Source organism: Amaranthus tricolor, chromosome 4 (genome assembly GCF_026212465.1).
Source record: "Amaranthus tricolor cultivar Red isolate AtriRed21 chromosome 4, ASM2621246v1, whole genome shotgun sequence".
NCBI lineage: Eukaryota > Viridiplantae > Streptophyta > Magnoliopsida > Caryophyllales > Amaranthaceae > Amaranthus > Amaranthus tricolor.
This window is the reverse complement of record NC_080050.1, coordinates 32,282,844-32,307,326: the sequence shown is the minus strand read 5'-3', so window position 1 is coordinate 32,307,326 and position 24,483 is coordinate 32,282,844. Positions and strand designations below refer to the sequence as shown.

The following is a 24,483-nucleotide window of genomic DNA, read 5'->3' as shown; positions in this document are numbered from 1 at the left end:
AAAGGTGTTCATTGTAGCTTTTTTAATTTGATTTTGGCTTTTGACTTATTTTTTCTCTAACAAACAACTAACTAGGTTGCACTAAAACGGACATGGACACGACACGGGTACGGAAAACGCCAACTTAAAATGGCGGACACGGGGACACGAAAATGGTAATATGATAAATATATCAAATTAAAGATAATTTTATAATCTTTCATTTGATATATGTAAATAAACACTTTAAAAATATAAAACTCACATAAAATGTAAAAAAGTACCAAATAAACAACATAGGTATTTAAAAATAGTCATACAAACCAAATCAAAGAAAACCAAAAAAATAGGTAAATTTAAGTTTGATCATCACACATCATCCATATGACATCTATCGTCATCCTTCGCTACAAAAGTAGTTTCCAACTCGGGCTCATCGAGAGAAAGATCCGCCATGCCAAGACAAATAGAATCTTCTCATTTAAAATTGTAAGTAATCATTTAAATGTTATAAGTGATCACTTTAAGACAAAAAGTATATATGTGAGACCGTCTCATTTAAGAATTAGTGAACATAATAATACTAACCAATCAACATAAGTAATTTACAAATTTTAAGTGATTGTGGTGCTGTTTGGGGCAAAAAATGGTGGTGCGTGGTTTGTGGCCTGCTGCAGTGGCCTAAATGTATGAGTAGAGGAGCAGAGAAGGTGAGGATGTCAATAGTGGTTGTGGCGCACATATTGAAGGAGAAGGCGGCGATGCTAGTGGGGCTCACATGTGGTGGCAGAGAAATAAGAGGAAAAAAGAAATTTGGCGTGTCCTTGACTGCTTGCTGTGTCCCTTCCGTGTCCTTGCCGTGTCCGTGTGTCTGAAAAAATATTAAAATATTGGACGCTTCATTTGGCGTGTCAGACACGAATTTTCGCGTGTCCGTGTCCGACACGGGACACGCCAGTCCAGGGACGTATCCGTGTATTAGGTAGCAAATAATTTATACCAAATACTTCCTTAACAATTGGCTTAAACAGCTAATATAAACAAAAACTTATTAGCCAATACTTTAGTCAAACTAACCAATAAGTTTTAACCAACAAGCATTTATCAAAGAAGACTTTGATATGACAAAAATGTGGGTGAATTCAAAGATGTGGTAGATTTTTAGTGTTAAAATGTGGGGTCATCTTATTTCATAAACAAAATTCACTCCCCCTTCTTGAACCCTCCGCCTTGTCAACCATAGTGGAGTAAAAGAGACGGAGGACCGATTGTTAAATGTGGAGAGGGGTTACCGGGCAGGGGAAGGGATTTTTTTTTATAGGCGTGTTTTCATTTTAATTTCTCAAAAAACTAATTAATTATTTTTTTATTATAAAATAGGTTGAAAAAAAGAAAGAGTTAAATGAAAATAATAGTCAACTCTTCAATTAAAACAATTTCTAATACTCAAATATTCATTAAAAAAATGAATTTTTAACAATGAAGTATATTGACGCAATAATAATGACTTTATAATTTGCATAGAATCCGGGTGGGGATTGTTTGGGTGGGGAAAGATTTGCAAGTTGTAATTACATGTTTTTTGTTTAATATTCTTTTTTTGTTATTGCAATTTCTTTATTATTATTCATTCATAGAAGGAAGGGATGACTGGTAGTCGTATTCTGGCATCTAATACTAAAAAGTTAAAAAACAACTTGAGGGCAACTTGGGTCCTTGGGTGGAGGACCTTTAATTAACAAGTCAACACCTCCAATTAATTTTTATCCATTTCTGTGTTTTGAAACACCTACCACATGCTAAGCCCAAGCCAAGCTATCCCATAACATCGTACAATATTGCCCTATTGGCTCTGATCTTTATAGTGAAAAATCGTCCCTAAACGACTTATACAATTGATGCACATGATTTTAAAGTTACGTTATAGTAAGTTTAAAAACCTTTACAAGTGGATACTATTTTGCAGTGTGGTTGAAGTACTGCTCCGTCCATTTCAAATTGTCTTGGGCTCTTGGCAATCAATCAAATCAAAAAGATCATATTCGAATTGATTTTTCATAGTAAACATAATCCCCAATTTCACTAACACCAACTTAAAAAATCTTTCAGTGTTTTCGTAACATCTTAAACCTATAAACCAACGTTATTTCCTCCAAAACTAATATCCAAATATCTCAAAACATCTTACCGATTTTGTGGACTATGCCATTAAATCAATGTGCTTCCTCAACAACTCGGTTTATTATAAACAAATGTTTAATGACGTGCCACATTGATTCATAAAGAGCAAACAAAGTTCTCAGCTTAGAACCTTAAATTGTGAATATATGCACCTGCCTATGGATGATGCATCACCTTACTTAAGCCCTGTAGAATATCACCCATAAAAATGTTCATCTAAGACTTGTATTATATCTCAGGTAAACTTATGCCACGTGAGCAACCTCGTGTTATAGGTCATGATCATGGTATCCATTGTATCACTTTATTGTAATTGATGCCTTGAGTCCCGAGCTTAAGATGGGGAAGAGTTTGTGTAGAGTAGTGAGAAATGATGGTGCATGCCTTGCATGGGTAGAACTATTGTATAGTAGCTTGGAGTGGTGACTTGTGTAGTATGGGATGTAGCGTTGCTTTGAATCTTGCATTATGACATTCTGTAGAGGCATGATGGCATGGAGTGTCGAACTAGCACTTGGTGCATTCGAAGGTAGAGGTTGTTACTTTGTTTTGCTGGGATGCATAGTTTTGCTCGAGTTTTGCATCTTGACATTTATTATTCTAACAGTGTTTGGATAAGGATTTATGAGAGAAAGGAAGGGCAACAAAGGGAAGGGAGGGGAGGGGAGGGGAGGCAGGGAAAGGAAGGAGAGAGAATAATAAAGTTCCCTTGTTTGTTTAGAGGCAAAGGAAGCGAAAGGAATAAATGATATTGTTGTGCGACAGCGGAAGCAAAGATCGAAAACAATAATGGAAAGCAATAAAGATTTAAACAAATAATAAAGAAAATCACACCGAGAAATTAATGAGGTTCACTATCAACGTGATAGCTACATCCACCAGCACCGAGAATAAACTTTTCACTATAAATAAGGAGATTACAAGATGAACGAGAAGCCACAACAATGGCTCTCCAAGCTTTTTCTCTCTTAGTTTTCCTCCCTTTGTGTTGCATGTATCCCTAATTCTAAGACAATAGGGCCTTTGTATAGTATATCTCATAAAATAAAGAAATTAGGTTTAACAATTACAAAGAAATCGGCCCAAAAACTAAGTAATTATCAAAAGAATGTCGAAAATTAAATCCCACACAAAACGCCCCGCGTAGAACTCCGCAGCATGCGCACAACATTCTGCCCAAGAAGCTTTTCCGCACCCCGCACCTCCGCGCCCCGCGTAGTATTCCGCGGCCCGCGCACAAGCTTCTGCCTCACGACCCGCATTTTCCATTTCGCGGATCTTCAGCCCATATAATGACTTGTTCAAGTCACTATATTTCAACAGATATTATAAAGTACGATCTTCCTTCCAAATCATCCATTTATTGAGGGATTTGATTATTAACAAAACAAAAGAACTTAATCCCTTCCTTCCAACTCCCCCACTTTAAATTTAGTATCTTGATAAAGAAAAATGTAACCTACACAAATCAATCATCATTTCCTTCTAATTTCATCAATTTAAACAATGTGTTAGTCTCCACTATCTTATTCTTTGTTGTCCCGTGTTTCTCCTTTTTCTACCTCGGTTTTATATGAACATCAGGAGTAAGAAGTTTATGTTCTTCAACCAAAAATCCCTTGATATGACTTTACAGTCAAGACAATGACCTCTATCTTTTCTCCTTATCAATAGGAAGTCTATTTGGGTAGCATTCACAACACATTGAAATGTCCCAAATGCTTATTTTGGTTCTTAAAACATGAATTACCATCCATTAAATCATAAGTTTAAGTAAAAACACAAAAATCTTTCACCACTCCTTATTCCATATCCAAATCCTACATGAACAATATAAAAATCATTACAACTAATCCCAAGTCCCAACATGACCATTCAGATGTTCTTCATTATCAAATGTTTTTGTTGTTAGAAGGTTTCTGAGCACATCCTCTAGTTTCTCCCCAAATCTATTTTTGAGTGATTGATCTACTGCTATTTGTGGTGCATACATAATAAGTATCACTAAAGATTTCTTTGCCATATATTATCTTAATCTATAACTCAATGATCCTATCACTCTTCTACAAACCTCTACCACATCTTTGTTAAATCGTTACTTAAGAATCCCAATCTAAATACCCATATATATTTCTACCACTTTGGTTCCTCTTTCATCTTAATAGCCATCGCTTTTTTCCCAAGCCACCTGGTCTTTTTGTAGTCATAAGGATGTAATCATCTTGAAGACTTTGCATACTATCTCAGGCAACTTGTGTTACTTGAGCAACTTGAGTTACTAGAGCAAGTTCTTGATATAGAGAATGGTATCCATTGTATCACTTTATTGTACTTCTATTTGATGACTTGAACCCCAAGCTTAAGATGGGGAAGGGGTTAGTGTAGAGTAGTGAGAAATAATGTTGTATACCTTGCATGGGTATAGCTATAATAGAGTAGCTTAGAGAAGTGTCTTATGTAATATGGGATGTAGTGTTTCCTTGAAGCTTGCATTATGACATTGGGTGGAGACATGATGTCCTTGGAGTGTCAGACGAGCACTTGATGCACTGGAAGGCAAAGGTTGTTGCTTGAGTATTGGTTGCATTCTAATATTGATTTCTTTTACAGTGTGCTTAGGTAAAGATAAATGAGATTACGGAAGGGAAACAAAGGTAAGGGAGGGGAGGGAATAATGAAAGAGTTCCCCTAATTTGTTGAGGGAAGGAAAAGGGAGAGAAAAATGGTTAAAACTCTATTTTCCTTTCAAATCTTTTCACTTTCGAAGAGATTTGATTATTAACATATAAACGGCCTTAATCCCTCAAACTCATTTAAAAATATCTACCCTCAAATTAGTATCGAAACAAAGAAAAATATATTTCTCCAAATCAATCTCTTTCCTTTCACTCTAATTTCCTCAATTCAAACCAAAGTGCCAAGTCCCCACTATCTTATTCTCTGTTGTCTTTGATTTCTCCTTATTCTTTCACCTTCGTTTTATGTGTACATTAGAAGTGGGAAGTTTATAAAATTCAACTAAAAACTCCTTGGTATGACTTTACAGCCAAGGCAATGACTTCTATCTCTTCTCCGGGTAGCATTGCTCCACTTTGAAAAGTTCATCAAACACTTATCTTTGTTCTCAAACCAAATGCTAACAACCATCAACTCATAATATAATGTAAAAACCCAAAAGACTCCCCATTCCTTATTCCATATCCAAACCTTCCATGAATAATATCAAATTCATTACTACTCATCCTAACATGAACATTCAAACGTTCTCCATATACAAACCCTCCATGAATAATATCAAATTCTTTTTGAGCACTTTGGTAGCGCATGCACATTAACAAGCATTTAAAATTTCTCCACCACATTATCTTTAAAATTATCTTTAATCAATGATAATTCAAACCCCATTTTATGTCCAACGTGTTCTAAATACCCACTTAATATTTCTTCCTCTTCCTCCAAATAGTCATTACCGTTTTTCCAATCCACTTAGATTCTATCAATCTTCCTACTAGCCTCACATCTTCGATTGATTGTTCATCAATGATAATCCCGACCCCATTTTATGTCCAACTTGTTCTACATGCCCACTAAATATTTCTGCCTCTTCCTCCAAATAGTCATTACCGTTTTTTCAATCCACTTAGTCTCTTAGCAGACATAAGATGTAAAACACCTTGTCCAAAAGACCTTGTAAGTGACCCAACATTCCCATGATCTAATCTGAACTGAACCCCATTTGTTTCCTTTCGTCTCTTATGTTAAGCACCAAAAAATCAAGAGCCACAATTTGTATATATCATTGATAACAAGTCAACCATACACACATTCAGAATAAAAATGCCATCCCTGAACTGAATCTTTGCTATACAAGAAGAGCCTCACTAACATAAGCTTCACTAGCATATAAATTCCCTCAAAGTGATACACAGATATCTCATATCTATCAATTATTTGACCATGCTATTTGGTATGCATCCGCAATTCACTCCATCCTGGTGTGTTTACTAATAAAAAAATTCTACCGAGCTTCCATTACTTAAGGAAGAAACCTGAACTAAAACACATGGTTTTCTTGAGATCTACTTCATTTCCCTCCCAAAAGAAAACAGAATTGGAAAGCTCTTAAAATAAACCAGAACCTTCAATCATTCGAACAACAAAAGAACCCTCTAAAGGTAAAATAAAACTCGAACCTTGAATGAGGAATCATCATAACCATAATCATTGTCCAAAAATTATGTGCAAAAACTGTAACACCCCGATATTTTTCCCGATATATTATTTTTATTATTATTATTCTTTTTTAGGAAAAAAAAAATATATATATATTTCTTTTATTATTTATTTTGTTAAGTAGGTTAAATCATGAGACTTTAACTTTTAAGGCAAATAAAATCATTTTAAGTCCAAATCTTTTCCTAATCTATCTTTAATTTCAAAAAAAAAAAAATAAATAAATAAATAAAAATAAAAATAAGGGAATATGAATGGTGGCCGGCCATGGGAAGTACTTTGGAAGATTGTAACTTCCATTTTTGGGTTAATGAATGATTATGGCAATAATCATCAATAAAATCTCATAAATTCCTTAATTTATTCTTTCTTTATTCTTTTTCCTTATTCCTTTTCCTTACTCCTTTTCATTTTCAAATTCCTTTGCAAGTAAAGAAAAATACTCTCAAAATCCCTCATATTCTCATGCCTAAGCCTTCTTGATTCATCAATTTGGTTCTTAAAATTTTGGTGTGTTCTTGAGCAATTGTAAGTAATTCTTAACCTAGTTTTATTTTTAAGTTTTAATTTAAATTTCTATGTTTTTTTTTATGTGTGTGATTTTATAGTTTATGATTTTGTTCATGAATTAAAAATTTATGTGTAGATGTATGATGTTTTTCTATTTAAATTTAATATATGGTTTTAGGGTTTTAGATGTATGATGTTTTTCTATTTAAATTTAATGTATGGTTTTAGGGTTTTAGATTTGTGCACATGTGTGTGAAGAATTGTTTGATGAATGATTGAATTATATATATAAATATATATATACAAAAAAAATGGTTGTTCATATAAAAAAAATGTGTGTGTATGTGGTGATGGAAATTTATTTTTATTGATTAATAAAAGAGAAGTATAATGTTGGTAGAAGAAAAATGCATGTATATATATATGTGATGTGTTTGTGTGTGTACATTGGAGTAAAAAGAATTTATTTTTTTTTTTTTTTTTTTGAGAAAAATATAAATAATTAATTAAAATTTATTTTTGGATGTGATCATGGAAATTATGTAAATTTTATTGTTTAGATGTATTAGGGAATAAAGCATTGAAATTTTATATTTTTGTGATAAAAAAAAAAAAAAAAAAATGGAATCCCGTAGGTTTTGAAATAGTGGAAAAAATTGTGTTTTTGGAGCATTTTTGGCTTTGAAATTAAGTTAAAAATACTTATACTATGTTATAAGTTATGAAATTTGGTACCCGGGGGTTTTGACGCCTTCCGGACGCAACGGTGAAGTCGGATTTTCAGTTTGACAGTCTTAAGATGAGTTTCTGGACAGATTGTATAGGCTGTCCAGTTTTGTGTTTATACCATGTTATAGTATGTGATGGATGTTCATGTTGTGTGTAGCATTCTAGGTATGGATGTGATTGTATATGTGTGTTATGTGCGATTTGAGGAAAATGTGTATGTGTGCTTATTTCCCGAATACGATTGAACCTTGTAGGAAGTCGATTCGTGACCGGGAATTGATTAAGACGCTTGCGAGTTGGTTATCTTGCTTAAGGTATGTACACGCAGCGTGGTTCGCATTAGTCCGATGTATTATGTATTAATGATACCCAAAAGTAAGGCATGGGTATACATAACGAATAATGTTATCGTTCGAATCAATAATTTTATTCATTTATATGATAAGTAGAGGTAGTATGTCCTCACTAACTTAAAAGTGGACGTAGTATGACGTCAATCTTTATATATTGTTTTGATAAGTAGAGGTAGTATGACCTCACTAACTTAAAAGTGGACGTAGTATGTCGTCAATTGGTGGAAGAGAATTACTCGCGGCATATGAGGGCTTTATGGGCCACCGCGGGGGTATGCATACTTAACTATAGACACCGAAGTAAGGCGAGTGTCTATGGTAGAGGCTTGCTTAGGGGTTAGCTCCCCCTAATGTATTGTCTCACTTATGGAGTTTGGAGTGTACCGGCAGTATGGCTGGATAGTACTGGCAGTATGGCCGGATAGTACAGCAGTATGGCTGACTAACTTTTACAAGAAAATAAATATACTTAATAAGCATGATCAAGCGTACGGTTCTGTGATTTGTTAACTAATTGATTAAACTTTCTCGTATGTTATTATTTATTGGTATGCGACGTTCGCTGACGTGTGCTTTTGGTCTTAACGACCCTGCGATGATGTTGTGTCCTATCTGGGCAATGACTAGCAGTAAGTCAAGTTGCAGGTCTGGGGAGTGAGGATTGTCCCTTGAAGAAATAAATTATTAGGGTAGAGAGTCTTAATAAGGACTTCAAAATTTAGTTTAAAAAGCATTTGGTTTTGTGAGGCGACTCTCGCTCTCAAGTTGTAATAAGTAGATTCAACTTTTCGTTTCTTAACCGCTGCTAAGTTTTTCTTATCATCCAGTAGTTTTTAATAACGCTAATAGAACTCGATCCGCACGTTTTTCCTTAACTTCAAAACCGTTTTAAACTGTTTCTAACATCCCGGTTTGACTCGGATTACAGTTTGTTCCGTTTTTAAAAGATCATTTTCTCTTCTCGTACGACCCGAGTTATTCCGAGATGTTACAACTGGTATCAGAGCGGGAGTTTTATTTAGTGTTATTTATCTATATCGATAGACTAACGTTAAAAAAAAAATTTTTTTTTATTTGATTAACGAGAGTAAAAGGGGTAGACAATAAGGGGATATGATGTGTTATGCTTTGTGTCTTTAAGCATGATGTCATGGATAACTTGATGTGTGTATGATAGCATTTCTGTGTCTATATCTCTGATGATTTAAATTATCTATCTCTGTCATATCTTAGAAATTGATTGTTTTGCTTTCTTTCCCTGTGAGTCAGGAAGTTCGATTATTTTTTTTTTCTCTCATGGATAAAGGAAAAAGACCGGCCGATGAGGGAATTAATACCCGAGATGAACCCTGGAGAGCTTTGGTTAATGCCCCAGCTTGGGCAGAAATAGAGGCTCAGGGAATTTGGGATAGAAAAGAGGGAGAAAGTGATTTGGATTACGCCCGACGCATGGAAATGATCTTCAAAAAGTCCAAACAGGTGTATGAAGGGATAATGGAAAAGGAAACGAATACATTGATGGGGATGATAGACGAGTTTCACCTAGAGCTTGACAGGAGGGTAAGAGCAGTGCAAACTGAGGGTCGGGACGGAGTTGACGTTCCAGAGTCTAGTGGGGCAAGGAGAGATAATAATGAGGAGGATGTTCACATAGTAGACCCAGACTCAATGCCGTTTATAATCTTCGAGGGGTTGGATTTTGAGAGGGATCCAGAGGAGGATCCAGAGGAGGATCCAGAAGAGGATCCAGAAGAGGACCCGGAGGAGGAGGACCCCGATGAGGACCCAGAAGAGGAATTTGAGGAGGAATTCGAAGGAAATTTTGATGCGGAGCAGGAAGAATTTATGGAGGAAGATCCTTTAGGAGTGGTAGAAGATCCTGATGAGGGGGAATTAGCTTATAGAGATGGAATGATGAGTGATGATGATAGTGAGCATATTATTTTAGGGGGTTGGCCGGTGAGGCGAGAGGATCTTATGAGCGAGGAGGAGAGTGAAATCATGATGTGGGAAGAGGAACCACCCGAACCAATAATAGTAGAGCTTTCTGATTCTGAAGAGCGACTTTCTATGAGTGATTCCTTATCTGTGGGAACCCCTTCTGATTCCGATAGCGCGTCTAGCGATGACTCTGAAGATGCTGATTTTGACCCTGATCAATACATGGAGGATCGGGACCGCATGGATGCGTCACCTTTATTTGCCTGATTGATTTTAATTTATTTGATTATGCATGTGATTGAGTTCGTATGTCTAGTTCATTAGTAGAATAAATTGCGAACAATTTTGTTGATTGGATGATTTGGTTGTTTATCACGAACTTTTGTAGTTTTGAACAATGACTATGTGGGAATTTATACCCAAGTATTCTTTCTAGATTGGAAGTATATGGTTTATTTGTTTTGAATTTGAATCCTGTTTTATTCCGAGATTTTATAAGATAAACATTTGAAAGTAGAATCGATTCAGTGTGGTGTTTATGAAAAAAAAAATAAATAAAAAAAAAAAATAAAATAAAATAAAGAATAAATCCGATTATAGACTTATTGTTCAACCTTTTTACCTTTAGGGCTACTACCTTGTTTATTTTAGAGCAATAACAGAATGAGTTTTTCCTTAAACCTCAAACGCTATAGAAATGTAATTACACACCTTGTTTGAACCTGATGCAGTAATCCTGCCATCATGCCACCCTTTTTGAAAAGGTCCGTGCCAAGAGGAAACTCTGATCGCGTGCTTCGAAACCTAGTCAAGGCCCTAGCTGGCGCAAGGAATCCGAGACCGAAATCCTTGGAAGAAAAGGCTTCGTCAATTAGTAAGAGAATAGCCCAGAGTAAACCCTCGACTTATAGTGGAAAAGGTGAACCTTCTATGTTGGAAAACTGGCTGAGAGAATTTGACAAGCTTTTTAGTGTGGTGAGATGTCCTGCTGAGCTCATGGTTGACCAAGCCGCGTTTTTCCTAGTGGAAGACGCTGACTATTGGTGGACACATAGTAAGATGAGGTTGATATCAGAAAACAACGGTGACTTAAGCTGGGAAGGATTTAAGGGGGCGTTAAGAGACCAATTTTATCCGCCTCATGTTAGGAAGGACAAATCAAATGAGTTTGCTAGATTCGAAATGGGAAACCTAACGGTAGATGAATATTATCAGAAATTTATGGAATACTTGAAGTTTTGCCCTGACGATGTCCCAACTGAGGGAAAGAAAATACAGCGTTTTGAGTTAGGTCTATCGTATGAGATCCAAAAACACATTGAGACTGATAGATATGATACGTTAGACCAGCTATATAAGAGAGCTGCGCAGATTGGGAATGTTATCAGGAAGGAAAAAGAGAAGTTGGGCCATAGCGGAGAAAAGAGAAAAGAACCCGTGTTTCAGAATGATACGAATGCGAGTAATCAAGTCCAAAATCAATTTAAGAAGCACAAACCGTATGGGGGCTTTCAGGAGAAAGGTTTCCATTCTGGTCAAAACATCAAGAATGGGGGAAGTTCGAGACTAGAGGCTAGAATGCAGAAGCCTTTGTATGATCGTAATGGGAAAGAGAGAATCTTCAACTGTAGGAGATGCCAAAAGAACCACCCAGGAAGGGACTGCCGGGGTGCGTTAGTGGACTGTTCTTACTGTGGTAAGCCGGGCCATAGATTGTACGAGTGTTATACTCGCATAGGACAACAAGAGTTGCAAGGGGGAAATCATAGAGGTTTCCAACAACAAAGAATCGCTAACGGACGGGGTAGTAATGATGCTGGTAGGGGGAATCACAATGGTGGAAGTTTTGGCCGAAACTTGGGAGGTGCCTCAAACCCAAGGTTTTCGGGGAATAACTCCGGTCTTCAACAACGACCGGGAAATGCTAGAAACGAGAATTTCTTTTCAAGCCAACGTGGGAATCAAGGAGGTGTTACTACTTCTACCCAGAACGACGGCAGGCTTTCGGCAGTTAACTCGAGGGAGGCAGCGCAAGCGTCGGATGTGGTCATAGGTACGTTCTGTATTAATACAAAATCCGTTAAAGTACTGTTTGATTCTGGTGCATCGTACTCGTTTGTTTCAAAGTCTAGAGTTAAGGACTTAGAATTGGAAAACCCCGAGGAAACATCTTTTTCAGTCTCTACTCCTTCCGGGGAGATATTTCATTGTAATACGTTGTTCCGTGAAGTGCCGGTTAAGATAGGGAAAGTAAAATTTCCAAGTAATTTATTTTCTCTAGAAATGGATGACTTAAATGTAATACTTGGAATGGATTGGCTAAGTAGATATAAAGCGATAATAGATTGTGAAGAACAGTCAGTGACCTTAAGTGGACCTAGGGGGGAGAAGGTTAAATATAGGAGTCTTCCTAAGGGACCGAGGATAAAAATCGTATCATCATTAAAAGTCAAGAAGTTAATCAAGCAAGGGCAACCGTGGTTTCTATGTAGTATAAGTAAAGTAGGGGAGCGGGAATTGCAGCTTGAGAACATTCCAGTGGTCTGTGATTTTAGAGATGTTTTCCCCGAAGAACTCCCTGGTATGCCGCCAAGAAGGGACGTGGATTTCTCGATTGATTTAATCCCTGGGACATGACCAATTTCAAAAGCTCCTTACCGAATGGCCCCAAGGGAGATGGAAGAATTGAAAATCCAGTTGGAGGAGTTGTTAGAGAAGGGTTATATAAGACCCAGTGTGTCGCCTTGGGGAGCCCCGGTGTTGTTTGTAAGGAAAAAGGACGGAACGATGCGTCTCTGTATTGATTACAGGGAACTTAATAAGGTCACTGTAAAGAATAAGTATCCATTACCACGGATCGATGATCTTTTTGATCAGTTGCAAGGGGCAGGAGTCTTTTCCAAGATTGATCTGCGGTCCGGATATCATCAGTTACGCATCAAGGAGGAGGATATTAGCAAATCAGCTTTTAGAACCAGATACGGACACTTTGAATTTACAGTGATGCCTTTTGGGTTGACCAATGCACCCGCAGCATTTATGGGGTTGATGAATCGGGTTTTTAACGCGTACCTCGATAAGTGTGTGGTGGTGTTCATTGATGATATTTTGGTATAAAGAACATCAAGAACATTTAAGGATAGTCTTGCAGATTCTGCGAGAGAATCAGTTGTATGCTAAGTTTTCGAAGTGTGAATTTTGGTTAGAGCAAGTGGCTTTTCTGGGTCACATTGTTTCTAAGGAAGGAATTTCCGTTGATCCAGCAAAAGTAGCAGCTGTTCGGGATTGGTCTACACCTCGGAATGTTACAGATATCCGGAGTTTCTTGGGATTAGCAGGATACTATCGTCGTTTTGTGAAGGACTTTTCTCGCATCGCTCGTCCATTAACAGCCTTGATGAAGAAAGAAAAGAAGTTCGAATGGACTGAGGAGTGTGAGAAGGCATTTCAGTTGTTGAAGGAGAAGTTAACTACAGCCCCTGTGTTGACCTTACCTGATCCATCCTTGGAATACTCTGTCTACAGTGACGCTTCTAAACATGGATTAGGTTGTGTTTTAATGCAAGATAGAAGGGTGGTGGCGTATGCTTCACGTCAACTAAGGACTCATGAGGTGAATTATCCAACACATGACTTGGAGTTAGCTGCTGTGGTTTTCGCATTGAAAATCTGGCGACATTACCTTTATGGTGTCAAATGCAAGGTCTTTACGGATCATAAAAGTTTGCAATTCTTGTTCACTCAATCCGAGTTGAATTTGCGCCAACGACGTTGGTTAGAACTTATCAGTGATTATGATTTAGAGATTTCATATCACGAAGGCCGTGCGAATGTAGTCGCTGATGCTTTGAGTAGGAAATCGAGGCATTCTGTCTCAGCGTTAATAACCTCTGAGGAGTTGTGTAAGGAGTTTGGGAGAATGAACTTGGAGATAATCCAAGAAGGGGAATTGGAAGCCAGGTTGAGTGCCTTGTCTATTCAACCTACCTTTTTCGAAGAGATTATGGCTAAGCAACTGGAAGACCCAAAGTTTATAAAACTTCGGGAGCAGATCAGTGAAGGGAAAGCTGAAGGTTTTACAATTCATGAGGACGGTAGTCTTCGTTTTAAAGGATGGTGGTGTGTGCCGGATGGGTGTGACTCGTTGAAGGAAAAATTGTTGAACGAAGCTCATTATTCTAGATACTCGGTTCATCCTGGTGGAGATAAGATGTATCAGGATTTAAAATGCATGTTTTGGTGGTCTGGTATGAAAAAGAATATTGCTGAATTTGTTTCCAAGTGTTTAACGTGTCAAAAGGTTAAGAGTGAACACCGAAGACCAGCTGGGTTACTGCAACCCCTAGAAGTCCCGGTCTGGAAGTGGGATGACATATCTATGGATTTCGTGTTAGGGTTGCCACGAACTAAGACTGGTAATGATACTCTTTGGGTTATCGTGGATAGGCTTACTAAGTCTGCAAGGTTTATTCCGATGAACTGTAAGTGGGATATGGAACAACTTGCTCGTGCCTATATTCGATACGTTGTTCGATATCATGGAATACCTCGTACTATTGTCTCCGATCGTGATACTCGATACTTGTCACATTTTTGGAAATCATTACAGCAAGCTTTGGGAACCACTCTTCTTCATAGTACGTCTTTTCACCCTATGACGGATGGTCAGACTGAACGTGTCAATCAGATACTAGAAGACATGTTGAGAGCAATAGCCATGGAATGGCAAGGTTCATGGGATGAACATTTGGATTTAGTGGAATTCTCTTATAATAACAGTTATCAGGCAACGATTCAAATGGCTCCGTTTGAAGCACTGTATGGTCGTAAGTGCCGTAGTCCTGTATGTTGGGATGATTTTACTGAATCCGTCACCTTAGGACCTGATATGCTTGTGCAAATGACAGAGAAAGTAAAGTTGATTCGCGATAAAATGAAGGCAGCCCAGGATAGACAAAAATCATACGCCGATCTCCGACGTCGGCCTGATGAGTACGAAGTGGGCGACAAAGTTTTACTCCGTGTGTCTCCGATGAGAGGTGTGGTTCGTTTTGGTGCTCGTGGGAAGTTGAGCCCGCGTTTCATTGGCCCCTATGATATTGTGGAGCGGATTGGGAAGTTAGCTTACCGGTTAGCGTTACCTAATGCGTTGGGTAAGGTTCATGACGTTTTTCATATCTCCCAGTTAAAACGTTATGTTGCGGCTTCTTCGCATGTCTTAGACCCGAAACCGTTAGAACTTGATGAAAGCCTCACCTATGAAGAGCAACCTGTCCAGATTTTAGATAGAAAGGTTCGCAGTACTCGGCGAAAGGATGTTGCAATGGTTAAGGTTTTATGGTCCAATCATCGGTCACAAGAGGCAACTTGGGAAACAGAAGCGTTAATGCGAGAGAAGTATCCGCATCTTTTTCCTCAGGTTAGTAAGTTACGGGGACGTAACTTTTTAAGGGGGTAGGAAGCGGTAGGATTTTTGCGCGCTTTGAGTTACTTTGATCTATTTCTTTTGTTGTGTGCTTGTTTTATCGTTTTTTTTTATGTGTGATTGTGCGTGTTTTGTGTTTGTACGTTGTGGTTTTGGGGTCAAAACCTTTTTAAGGGGGGTAGTCTGTAACACCCCGATATTTTTCCCGATATATTATTTTTATTATTATTATTCTTTTTTAGGAAAAAAAAATATATATATATTTCTTTTATTATTTATTTTGTTAAGTAGGTTAAATCATGAGACTTTAACTTTTAAGGCAAATAAAATCATTTTAAGTCCAAATCTTTTCCTAATCTATCTTTAATTTCAAAAAAAAAAATAAAATAAATAAATAAAAATAAAAATAAGGGAATATGAATGGTGGCCGGCCATGGGAAGTACTTTGGAAGATTGTAACTTCCATTTTTGGGTTAATGAATGATTATGGCAATAATCATCAATAAAATCTCATAAATTCCTTAATTTATTCTTTCTTTATTCTTTTTCCTTATTCCTTTTCCTTACTCCTTTTCATTTTCAAATTCCTTTGCAAGTAAAGAAAAATACTCTCAAAATCCCTCATATTCTCATGCCTAAGCCTTCTTGATTCATCAATTTGGTTCTTAAAATTTTGGTGTGTTCTTGAGCAATTGTAAGTAATTCTTAACCTAGTTTTATTTTTAAGTTTTAATTTAAATTTCTATGTTTTTTTTTATGTGTGTGATTTTATAGTTTATGATTTTGTTCATGAATTAAAAATTTATGTGTAGATGTATGATGTTTTTCTATTTAAATTTAATATATGGTTTTAGGGTTTTAGATGTATGATGTTTTTCTATTTAAATTTAATGTATGGTTTTAGGGTTTTAGATTTGTGCACATGTGTGTGAAGAATTGTTTGATGAATGATTGAATTATATATATAAATATATATATACAAAAAAAATGGTTGTTCATATAAAAAAAATGTGTGTGTATGTGGTGATGGAAATTTATTTTTATTGATTAATAAAAGAGAAGTATAATGTTGGTAGAAGAAAAATGCATGTATATATATATGTGATGTGTTTGTGTGTGTACATTGGAGTAAAAAGAATTTTTTTTTTTTTTTTTTGAGAAAAATATAAATAATTAATTAAAATTTATTTTTGGATGTGATCATGGAAATTATGTAAATTTTATTGTTTAGATGTATTAGGGAATAAAGCATTGAAATTTTATATTTTTGTGATAAAAAAAAAAAAAAAAAAAAATGGAATCCCGTAGGTTTTGAAATAGTGGAAAAAATTGTGTTTTTGGAGCATTTTTGGCTTTGAAATTAAGTTAAAAATACTTATACTATGTTATAAGTTATGAAATTTGGTACCCGGGGGTTTTGACGCCTTCCGGACGCAACGGTGAAGTCGGATTTTCAGTTTGACAGTCTTAAGATGAGTTTCTGGACAGATTGTATAGGCTGTCCAGTTTTGTGTTTATACCATGTTATAGTATTTGATGGATGTTCATGTTGTGTGTAGCATTCTAGGTATGGATGTGATTGTATATGTGTGTTATGTGCGATTTGAGGAAAATGTGTATGTGTGCTTATTTCCCGAATACGATTGAACCTTGTAGGAAGTCGATTCGTGACCGGGAATTGATTAAGACGCTTGCGAGTTGGTTATCTTGCTTAAGGTATGTACACGCAGCGTGGTTCGCATTAGTCCGATGTATTATGTATTAATGATACCCAAAAGTAAGGCATGGGTATACATAACGAATAATGTTATCGTTCGAATCAATAATTTTATTCATTTATATGATAAGTAGAGGTAGTATGTCCTCACTAACTTAAAAGTGGACGTAGTATGACGTCAATCTTTATATATTGTTTTGATAAGTAGAGGTAGTATGACCTCACTAACTTAAAAGTGGACGTAGTATGTCGTCAATTGGTGGAAGAGAATTACTCGCGGCATATGAGGGCTTTATGGGCCACCGCGGGGGTATGCATACTTAACTATAGACACCGAAGTAAGGCGAGTGTCTATGGTAGAGGCTTGCTTAGGGGTTAGCTCCCCCTAATGTATTGTCTCACTTATGGAGTTTGGAGTGTACCGGCAGTATGGCTGGATAGTACTGGCAGTATGGCCGGATAGTACAGCAGTATGGCTGACTAACTTTTACAAGAAAATAAATATACTTAATAAGCATGATCAAGCGTACGGTTCTGTGATTTGTTAACTAATTGATTAAACTTTCTCGTATGTTATTATTTATTGGTATGCGACGTTCGCTGACGTGTGCTTTTGGTCTTAACGACCCTGCGATGATGTTGTGTCCTATCTGGGCAATGACTAGCAGTAAGTCAAGTTGCAGGTCTGGGGAGTGAGGATTGTCCCTTGAAGAAATAAATTATTAGGGTAGAGAGTCTTAATAAGGACTTCAAAATTTAGTTTAAAAAGCATTTGGTTTTGTGAGGCGACTCTCGCTCTCAAGTTGTAATAAGTAGATTCAACTTTTCGTTTCTTAACCGCTGCTAAGTTTTTCTTATCATCCAGTAGTTCTTAATAACGCTAATAGAACTCGATCCGCACGTTTTTCCTTAACTTCAAAACCGTTTTAAACTGTTTCTAACATCCCGGTTTGACTCGGATTACAGTTTGTTCCGTTTTTAAAAGATCATTTTCTCTTCTCGTACGACCCGAGTTATTCCGAGATGTTACAAAAACATAGTTAGATCATATCATATTGGCCGACTTGTAGAGGTTTAATCTATTGAACCAATAATACCACCATCATAAAGGAGTAAAAACCATGTTTTAGGCCGATTTGAAGGATATCTCGTGATATTGGTTGATATTAAACAGTATAATGAACGCATCATCCCCACTATTACAATCACAACCAAAATGGCAATTATGGAATTTTCTAGCCTTCAAAGTAACAAATGTAATACTCCTTATGTCTCATTTGTAGTTTTGCACTCAATTTCTATTTAGAATTGTCGCACCTACTTTGCACTGTTTTCTCTTTGGTATTGGTCTCCGCAATTATTTTATAAATTTATCCATAAGTTCATCCAATATTTGATCTCATCCACTTATTTTTTCAACCCACTTATTATTTGTCTTATGCACCAACTACAAAATAATATTTATATCAAGAGGTGCAAATTTTATGAGACGGAAGGAGTAATAGCCAAAGAAGTACCTCATGGAAAATCATCAAGTCGTAATCCCCAAGCCAATTATATCAATTGATAAGGTAGCTTGCTCCAAATTCCAAATCATCACGCCAATTAATGATTAAGCAGAAAAAAGAACTCAACATGACCAATAATACTCACCCCGTAAATTGGTATATATAATTAGAATCACTAACTTTGAGGTCGGTCAAGCTTCATGTCTAAGTCCAATAATCTCAACCAATTGTTTCCCCTGTTAAACTGTTCAACATCAAACAAAATTAAGCTATCAGCTACAAGCTTCACAAAAATCCTGTTGATTAAACATGCTTCCATTATGGAAGATCGTTTCAGCCAATTTCAACAAACTCAAACAAATCATATAGAAAAGAAAAAACGAACACATAGTTACATCAACATTTAGCAAAACATATACAATCAGCAATTTGACTTTTAATCTTATGTCCCGCCAATTCTAGTTTTTTCATGTTTATCTTAAAAATGAATCTTCCATCATAAGGAGAATATATATTAACTTACTTAGTGAACTGGTATTATAGTTTTTTTCATCTTTATCTTAAAAATGAATCTTCCATCATAAGGCCAATATATATTATATTAATTAGTAAACTGGTAAAGAAGATAGAAAGTTAAAACTCAATAGAGTTAAAAAGAGAGAGAAAAAGACTGTAAATGAATTAATGACTTGGAGGGCAAGAGTGGAAACAACTATGAAGGATTTAGATTAACAAGTGGAGATGGTAGAAAATTAACATGAAAGGAAAAGGAGAATTCATTTGGATGACCGCTGTAAAAGATTTATTGGTTTAACTGACCCTAATCTTAAGCTTTGCCATTGTTGTAATGACTGCATAATTAGCGGAGAGTGGGTTGATAGATATGTTCACAAATCTACTTGATGCAATTCCACTTCAAAGCTTCAACAACATTAACAAGCACCCAATATCCACTTCCTAGTACAATAGCCATCTTTGAACAAAGTTGCATGTGACCTCCATAACTAAAAGAAGGCTGATCAACGAATATTTTATAGTAGAAACATTCCATCCTAAATACACAAGCAACAAACTCCCTCTTTCCTCAAGTAATAATTGGGAATAGATTAATTTGTCATGTCACGACCAAGACTTGCTTAAACATATGACTGCTCTAATCACCCTCTAACAAAAAAAAAAAAAAAGCATTGAACAGCAACTAACAAAGATCTTGTCATTCTGTCTTCACTTCATTAGCTTAATAAAATAAACCAAAACCTTTAATCTATAAAAGTAACAAAGCACACACATCGTCCAATGGAAATGGGATTTCATGAATACGTAATCCTTATCCAAAATACATGAAGCACCACCTTCAACATAGCATCTAAAATTATAACCAAAAGGTACCCGCTCAAAATCATTGTTACATAATCATCAAGCCAGTCATACTTTAGCTAAGCAAAAGACCTAATCCTAGCTAAGCCATCTAGATAAAGTAACTAACTATCGTTCCTCCAAATCGATAAGGCACCTTCCTCCAAGTGAGCAGGTCAGTTAATCAGTTGAACGAATTTCAATTTACATCTATAAGATTCACCTATGAATTGGTTCTAAATGGCAGATTCATAGGTCAAACTGTGACAAGATTAGAATTTTGAACACTTCGGAAAATCACAAGCTTTCACATGTAATTCCATAAAGCATTGCAATATCCAATTACACGAAACGACTTCCACATAGATTAACTTTTAATTGCAAAAATCATCATACCTTCACATAAATAAGGACACACAATTAAAAGAGGCACTATCTGCCCCCAAACCTTTGTTTACCATACTTAATCGGAAAACAAAAAAAATATTCATATAGTTCCATCATAATTTTGCTGAACATACTTATTTAGTGATTACATTATTGCACAAAATGCCGCATAAACCCTAAACCCTAACATTAATACAACATTAAGATAATTCAGAAAAAATAACACATTACTAATCATCGCAGCAAGAGTCAAAGACGAGAAGCAAACATTCTGGAAGAATCGAGAGATGCTATACGACGAAGAATAGATTTGATGTAGTACATACGATTAGAACGAACGCTGTGGATTCCAAAACCAAAGAACTGAATTAACTGATTGCAAAACATACTTGTTCAATTTATTACACAAAATGTTGCATAAACCCTAAACCCTAACATCCAACTTCAAAATTCAATCAGAAACCAAAATGTAAAATTCACAGTTCATTATCCTTTTGCAAAACATACTTAATCAATGATATAATTGCATAAACCCTAAAGCCTGACATCACAACTACAAAACTCAGAGAATCAAGAAAACTAACATATTACTGATCATCGCCGAAGAGGAGACGAAGACGCTTGGCGAACATTCCAGAGGAATCGAGAGAAGCTTCATGGCGAAGACTAGATTTAATGTGGTTCATACGATTAGTAAGAGAACGGTGTTCATCTTCAAGTGCAGCAGTATCTTCTTGAAGGTCATGTAGACGGTACTTTTGACCTAGAGAACGCATACTGATAAGAAGAATTCCAGTCATGGCGAAAAATTGGATGAAGTTGTGCTTCCTTTTCATGGCGTTCTTCCAGAAGCTTACTGCTGTTTTCTTCGGAGTTTCTACACCACCGTGTGAAGGAGAGGCCATTGATGGAAAATGGAGGTTTCTGTTAATCTGTTTTGGTTTGTTAATTTCCTCAATTGAGTAAGACATTGTAGCCTTGTAGGAATTCGAATATAGATTTTTTCTTGGTTAGTCTGACCCAAAACCAGATAGTAGAATCCAACTCGAAAATTGTCAATTGGTATAATTTTTACCCCCTCAATTCCACGTGGTCCTCTTCCCTTCGAGTTTGTAATGCGAATAAAAACAAATTTTTAAATGAGACGTTTGTCATGTAAAACTATCTTAAGTCTAGTATGAGATTGAGATGGGTTTGTATATATAATTTAATTATTAATTAATTATATTAGTATTAATTGGTGACTTAAATGCATCATTTATGACTATGCACTAGTGTAAGTATAGAGATGGAATCCTATGAAAGATTTATGATGGCTAAGTTTAGTATGCAACTTAATGTGTGATTGATGATGGCATTTAAGTGCTAAAATTAATTTATGAAATTTTGGAGGAATTGAGATGAAACAACCCAAACCGGCGTAAACAATATAATAATATTGTCTACAAAGCACAGCGGAAGACTTATAAAAGTCTGGGCTGAATCCGACCTGTGGCTCGATAGCCACAGCAACCAATATCAGAGTATTTAAAAACTTTACAAAACTGTAATACAATTACTTACAACCTAGTTATAAACTAAGTTAATACATTATAAACTATCTATTTTTTTTCAAAAGACATGATTTGTCAAAATATCATTATAAGTTAACCTTTCGAAAACGATGTCCTCGCTATCGCAACACATGACACATAAATGAGCAGCACATCCATCCGCACTAAAAATGGCAACCTGAAAGTGGATCTACCCCCTGTAAGAGATAGACCCTATAAAATAAAACTGTCAACAATTGCATTGTTGAGTAATCCAACAAACTACTACATTTGTATACAAGTCATTAACAAACATTTCCAATCAAATTCCTTGTTCACTTGGTAATCATTTATAAACAATATTTTATCCAAATCAAAACTCTTTCAAAAGTCCGTTTGGTATCGACATAAATACGGTTATGAACCTTTAGTTCATAACAAATCAAAATGCGGCTATAACTTTACAAGTTAATAGCGTAAATCAAAATGTGGCTACTACTTTACAAGTCAATAACGAAACAATACGGCAAATGACAAATATGATATCATTTGCGAAACAAACAAAACTTTATGTACCCAACGTATTTATTCAAAACTCATATTAAATCAATAAATTTCACAGCACTTTAAAACGTGGGAATATATGGACCGTCAGGAAGTAGGCTTGATCTAAATCCTGAGAACACGGGTGATCGTCATCACCGAAAATACGGTTCTTGCAACAACGAAACGGGATCGGGGGCTCGAGACCGAACCGAATAACCATTACCTATTATCAAGCTATAGGATTTCATAATAATCCGGATATACATATCTGTTGTCAATTCCCAAAAACGGACATTTTTCAATGTCGAACATTTCAATATAAAACAAAACAATAATTCAATTGATTTTCTTTGAAATCAACAATCATACCTCCTTTTCATAATACAATACTTCAAGACTTGTATTTTATAAATTAGTAACATACAAAACATGCTTTTGTAATCTCATTAAATAAATACAATATTTAAAAGCTCGTATATAAAAACGTATGGACATTCAAAACATAACTTGAACTTTGAAATACTTGAATTTAATTTAAAAGATAGGATAGTAGTTTGCTTGTGGATTACCTTCCTACACTATGAATAACAATCACTAATTAAAATACCAATCAATTCATATGTTCCCAAATTTATACTTGAACCAAACACTCATATTATTCAATTAAGATCCATAACCCAACAATACCAATCCATAAAGGGAAAACAATAAACCTAAGTTAATCTCAATTACTAAATAAATAACCTTAAACCTCCAATTTATTTTATACTTCCTAATCCCACATAATAAATTCCATTTTAGTACCATAACAGGACACTTGTTAGTAATTTGGTCATAACTCTCTCATACGAACTCATTTTGGGGCGATTCAAGTGCCTACGTGATCGCGACTCGAAGCTCTACAAATCTCATGAAGACACTAGAACCCAAAAACAATCAAAACTATCCCAAAATAACCAAAACAGAAGGTTCTCATTGATTTCATGACAGCTTGCTGGTATGTCACTGTTTTGAACATAACTCTCTCATACGAACTCATCTTGGGGGGATTCAAGTGTCTACGTGATCGCGACTCGAAGCTCTACAAATATCATGAAGGCACCAGAACCCAAAAACAATCAAAACTATCCCAAAATAACCAAAACAGAAGGTTCTCATTGATTTCATGACAGCTTGCAGGTATGTCACTGTTTTGAACATAACTCTCTCATACGAATTCATCTCGGGGCGATTCAAGTGCCCATACGACCGCGACTCAAAGCTCTACAAATATCATGAAGAAACCAAAAGCTAAAAACGAACATAACAATACAGAAAATCGCAAAACAGTAGGATCCCTTTTCCATCTGAAATTTCAGAATCCATATTACATACTTTGATACTAGAAAATTAAACCCAAATAACCATTACTAATCAACTCTAGCAAGAACCAAATTACTAGTTAAACTCATATACTCTAATTAAATTCAAGTTGATAACCAAATTAAATTCACATACCAAATTGAATCCACATACCAAACTACTTAAAAACATTCAATTAATACTTAAATAGAGTAGTTTGTGGATTACCTCAATCACCATTGAAGGACCTTGCAATCTTGAACTTCAATTTGAGTCACAAAATCCACAAATCAATTTACAAAACCTTAACATTTAAATTTGAAAACAAAACAACCAAAAGAAGGAAAAGTGGTTACCAACAATAAAGGAAGGAGGAGAAGTGGTTGCTCTTGGTGGTGGAGCTCGTGGGCGGGCTTCCGGTTGATGGTGGTGTTCGTGGGTCAGCCGTGAGTGAGGGAGAAAGGATTAAGGTAGCAACCGTGAGTGAGGGAAGGAGGAAGATGTGTGAGGCGTGATTTTATTTGTGAATTGTGATTGAGGGAAGGAGTACGTCGGTTAGATGGGATAAGAATGAGTTTTATTTTCAGCTTTCACCAATTAAATTCTATTAAAGTCGTCTCGTCGTAAGACAATTTTATATAAGACATGTTGGAAGGGTATAATAGACGATTTATGAAATAAGCAATATTTCGTAATTGGTAGTATGAATAAGGATTGCATTTAGAAATTTATTTTTCAATACTTT

The 24,483-nt window shown here is 35.8% G+C and overlaps 1 protein-coding gene across 6 annotated transcripts; it reads right to left on the bottom strand.

The window, feature by feature from the left end:
- Window positions 1-227: 227 nt before the first annotated feature.
- On the bottom strand, window positions 228-24,483 carry LOC130810273 (uncharacterized). Of its 6 annotated transcripts, XR_009041018.1 has the most exons (5): window positions 24,095-24,296; window positions 23,967-24,000; window positions 20,904-22,085; window positions 18,586-18,820; window positions 228-850 (listed from the first exon to the last, which is right to left on the bottom strand). XR_009041018.1 is itself a non-coding variant. In XM_057676268.1 (4 exons), the coding sequence occupies exon 3, from the start codon at window positions 21,288-21,290 to the stop codon at window positions 20,907-20,909; it is 384 nt and encodes a 127-aa protein (XP_057532251.1). In that variant the 5' UTR covers window positions 21,291-22,085; window positions 23,967-24,000; window positions 24,095-24,296; the 3' UTR covers window positions 17,309-18,820; window positions 20,904-20,906. The 6 variants fall into 6 exon arrangements, 5 of the variants coding, with proteins under 5 accessions (XP_057532251.1, XP_057532252.1, XP_057532250.1 ...); XM_057676268.1 differs by lacking the exon at window positions 228-850 and having other exon boundaries at window positions 17,309-18,820; XM_057676269.1 differs by lacking the exon at window positions 228-850 and having other exon boundaries at window positions 17,309-18,812.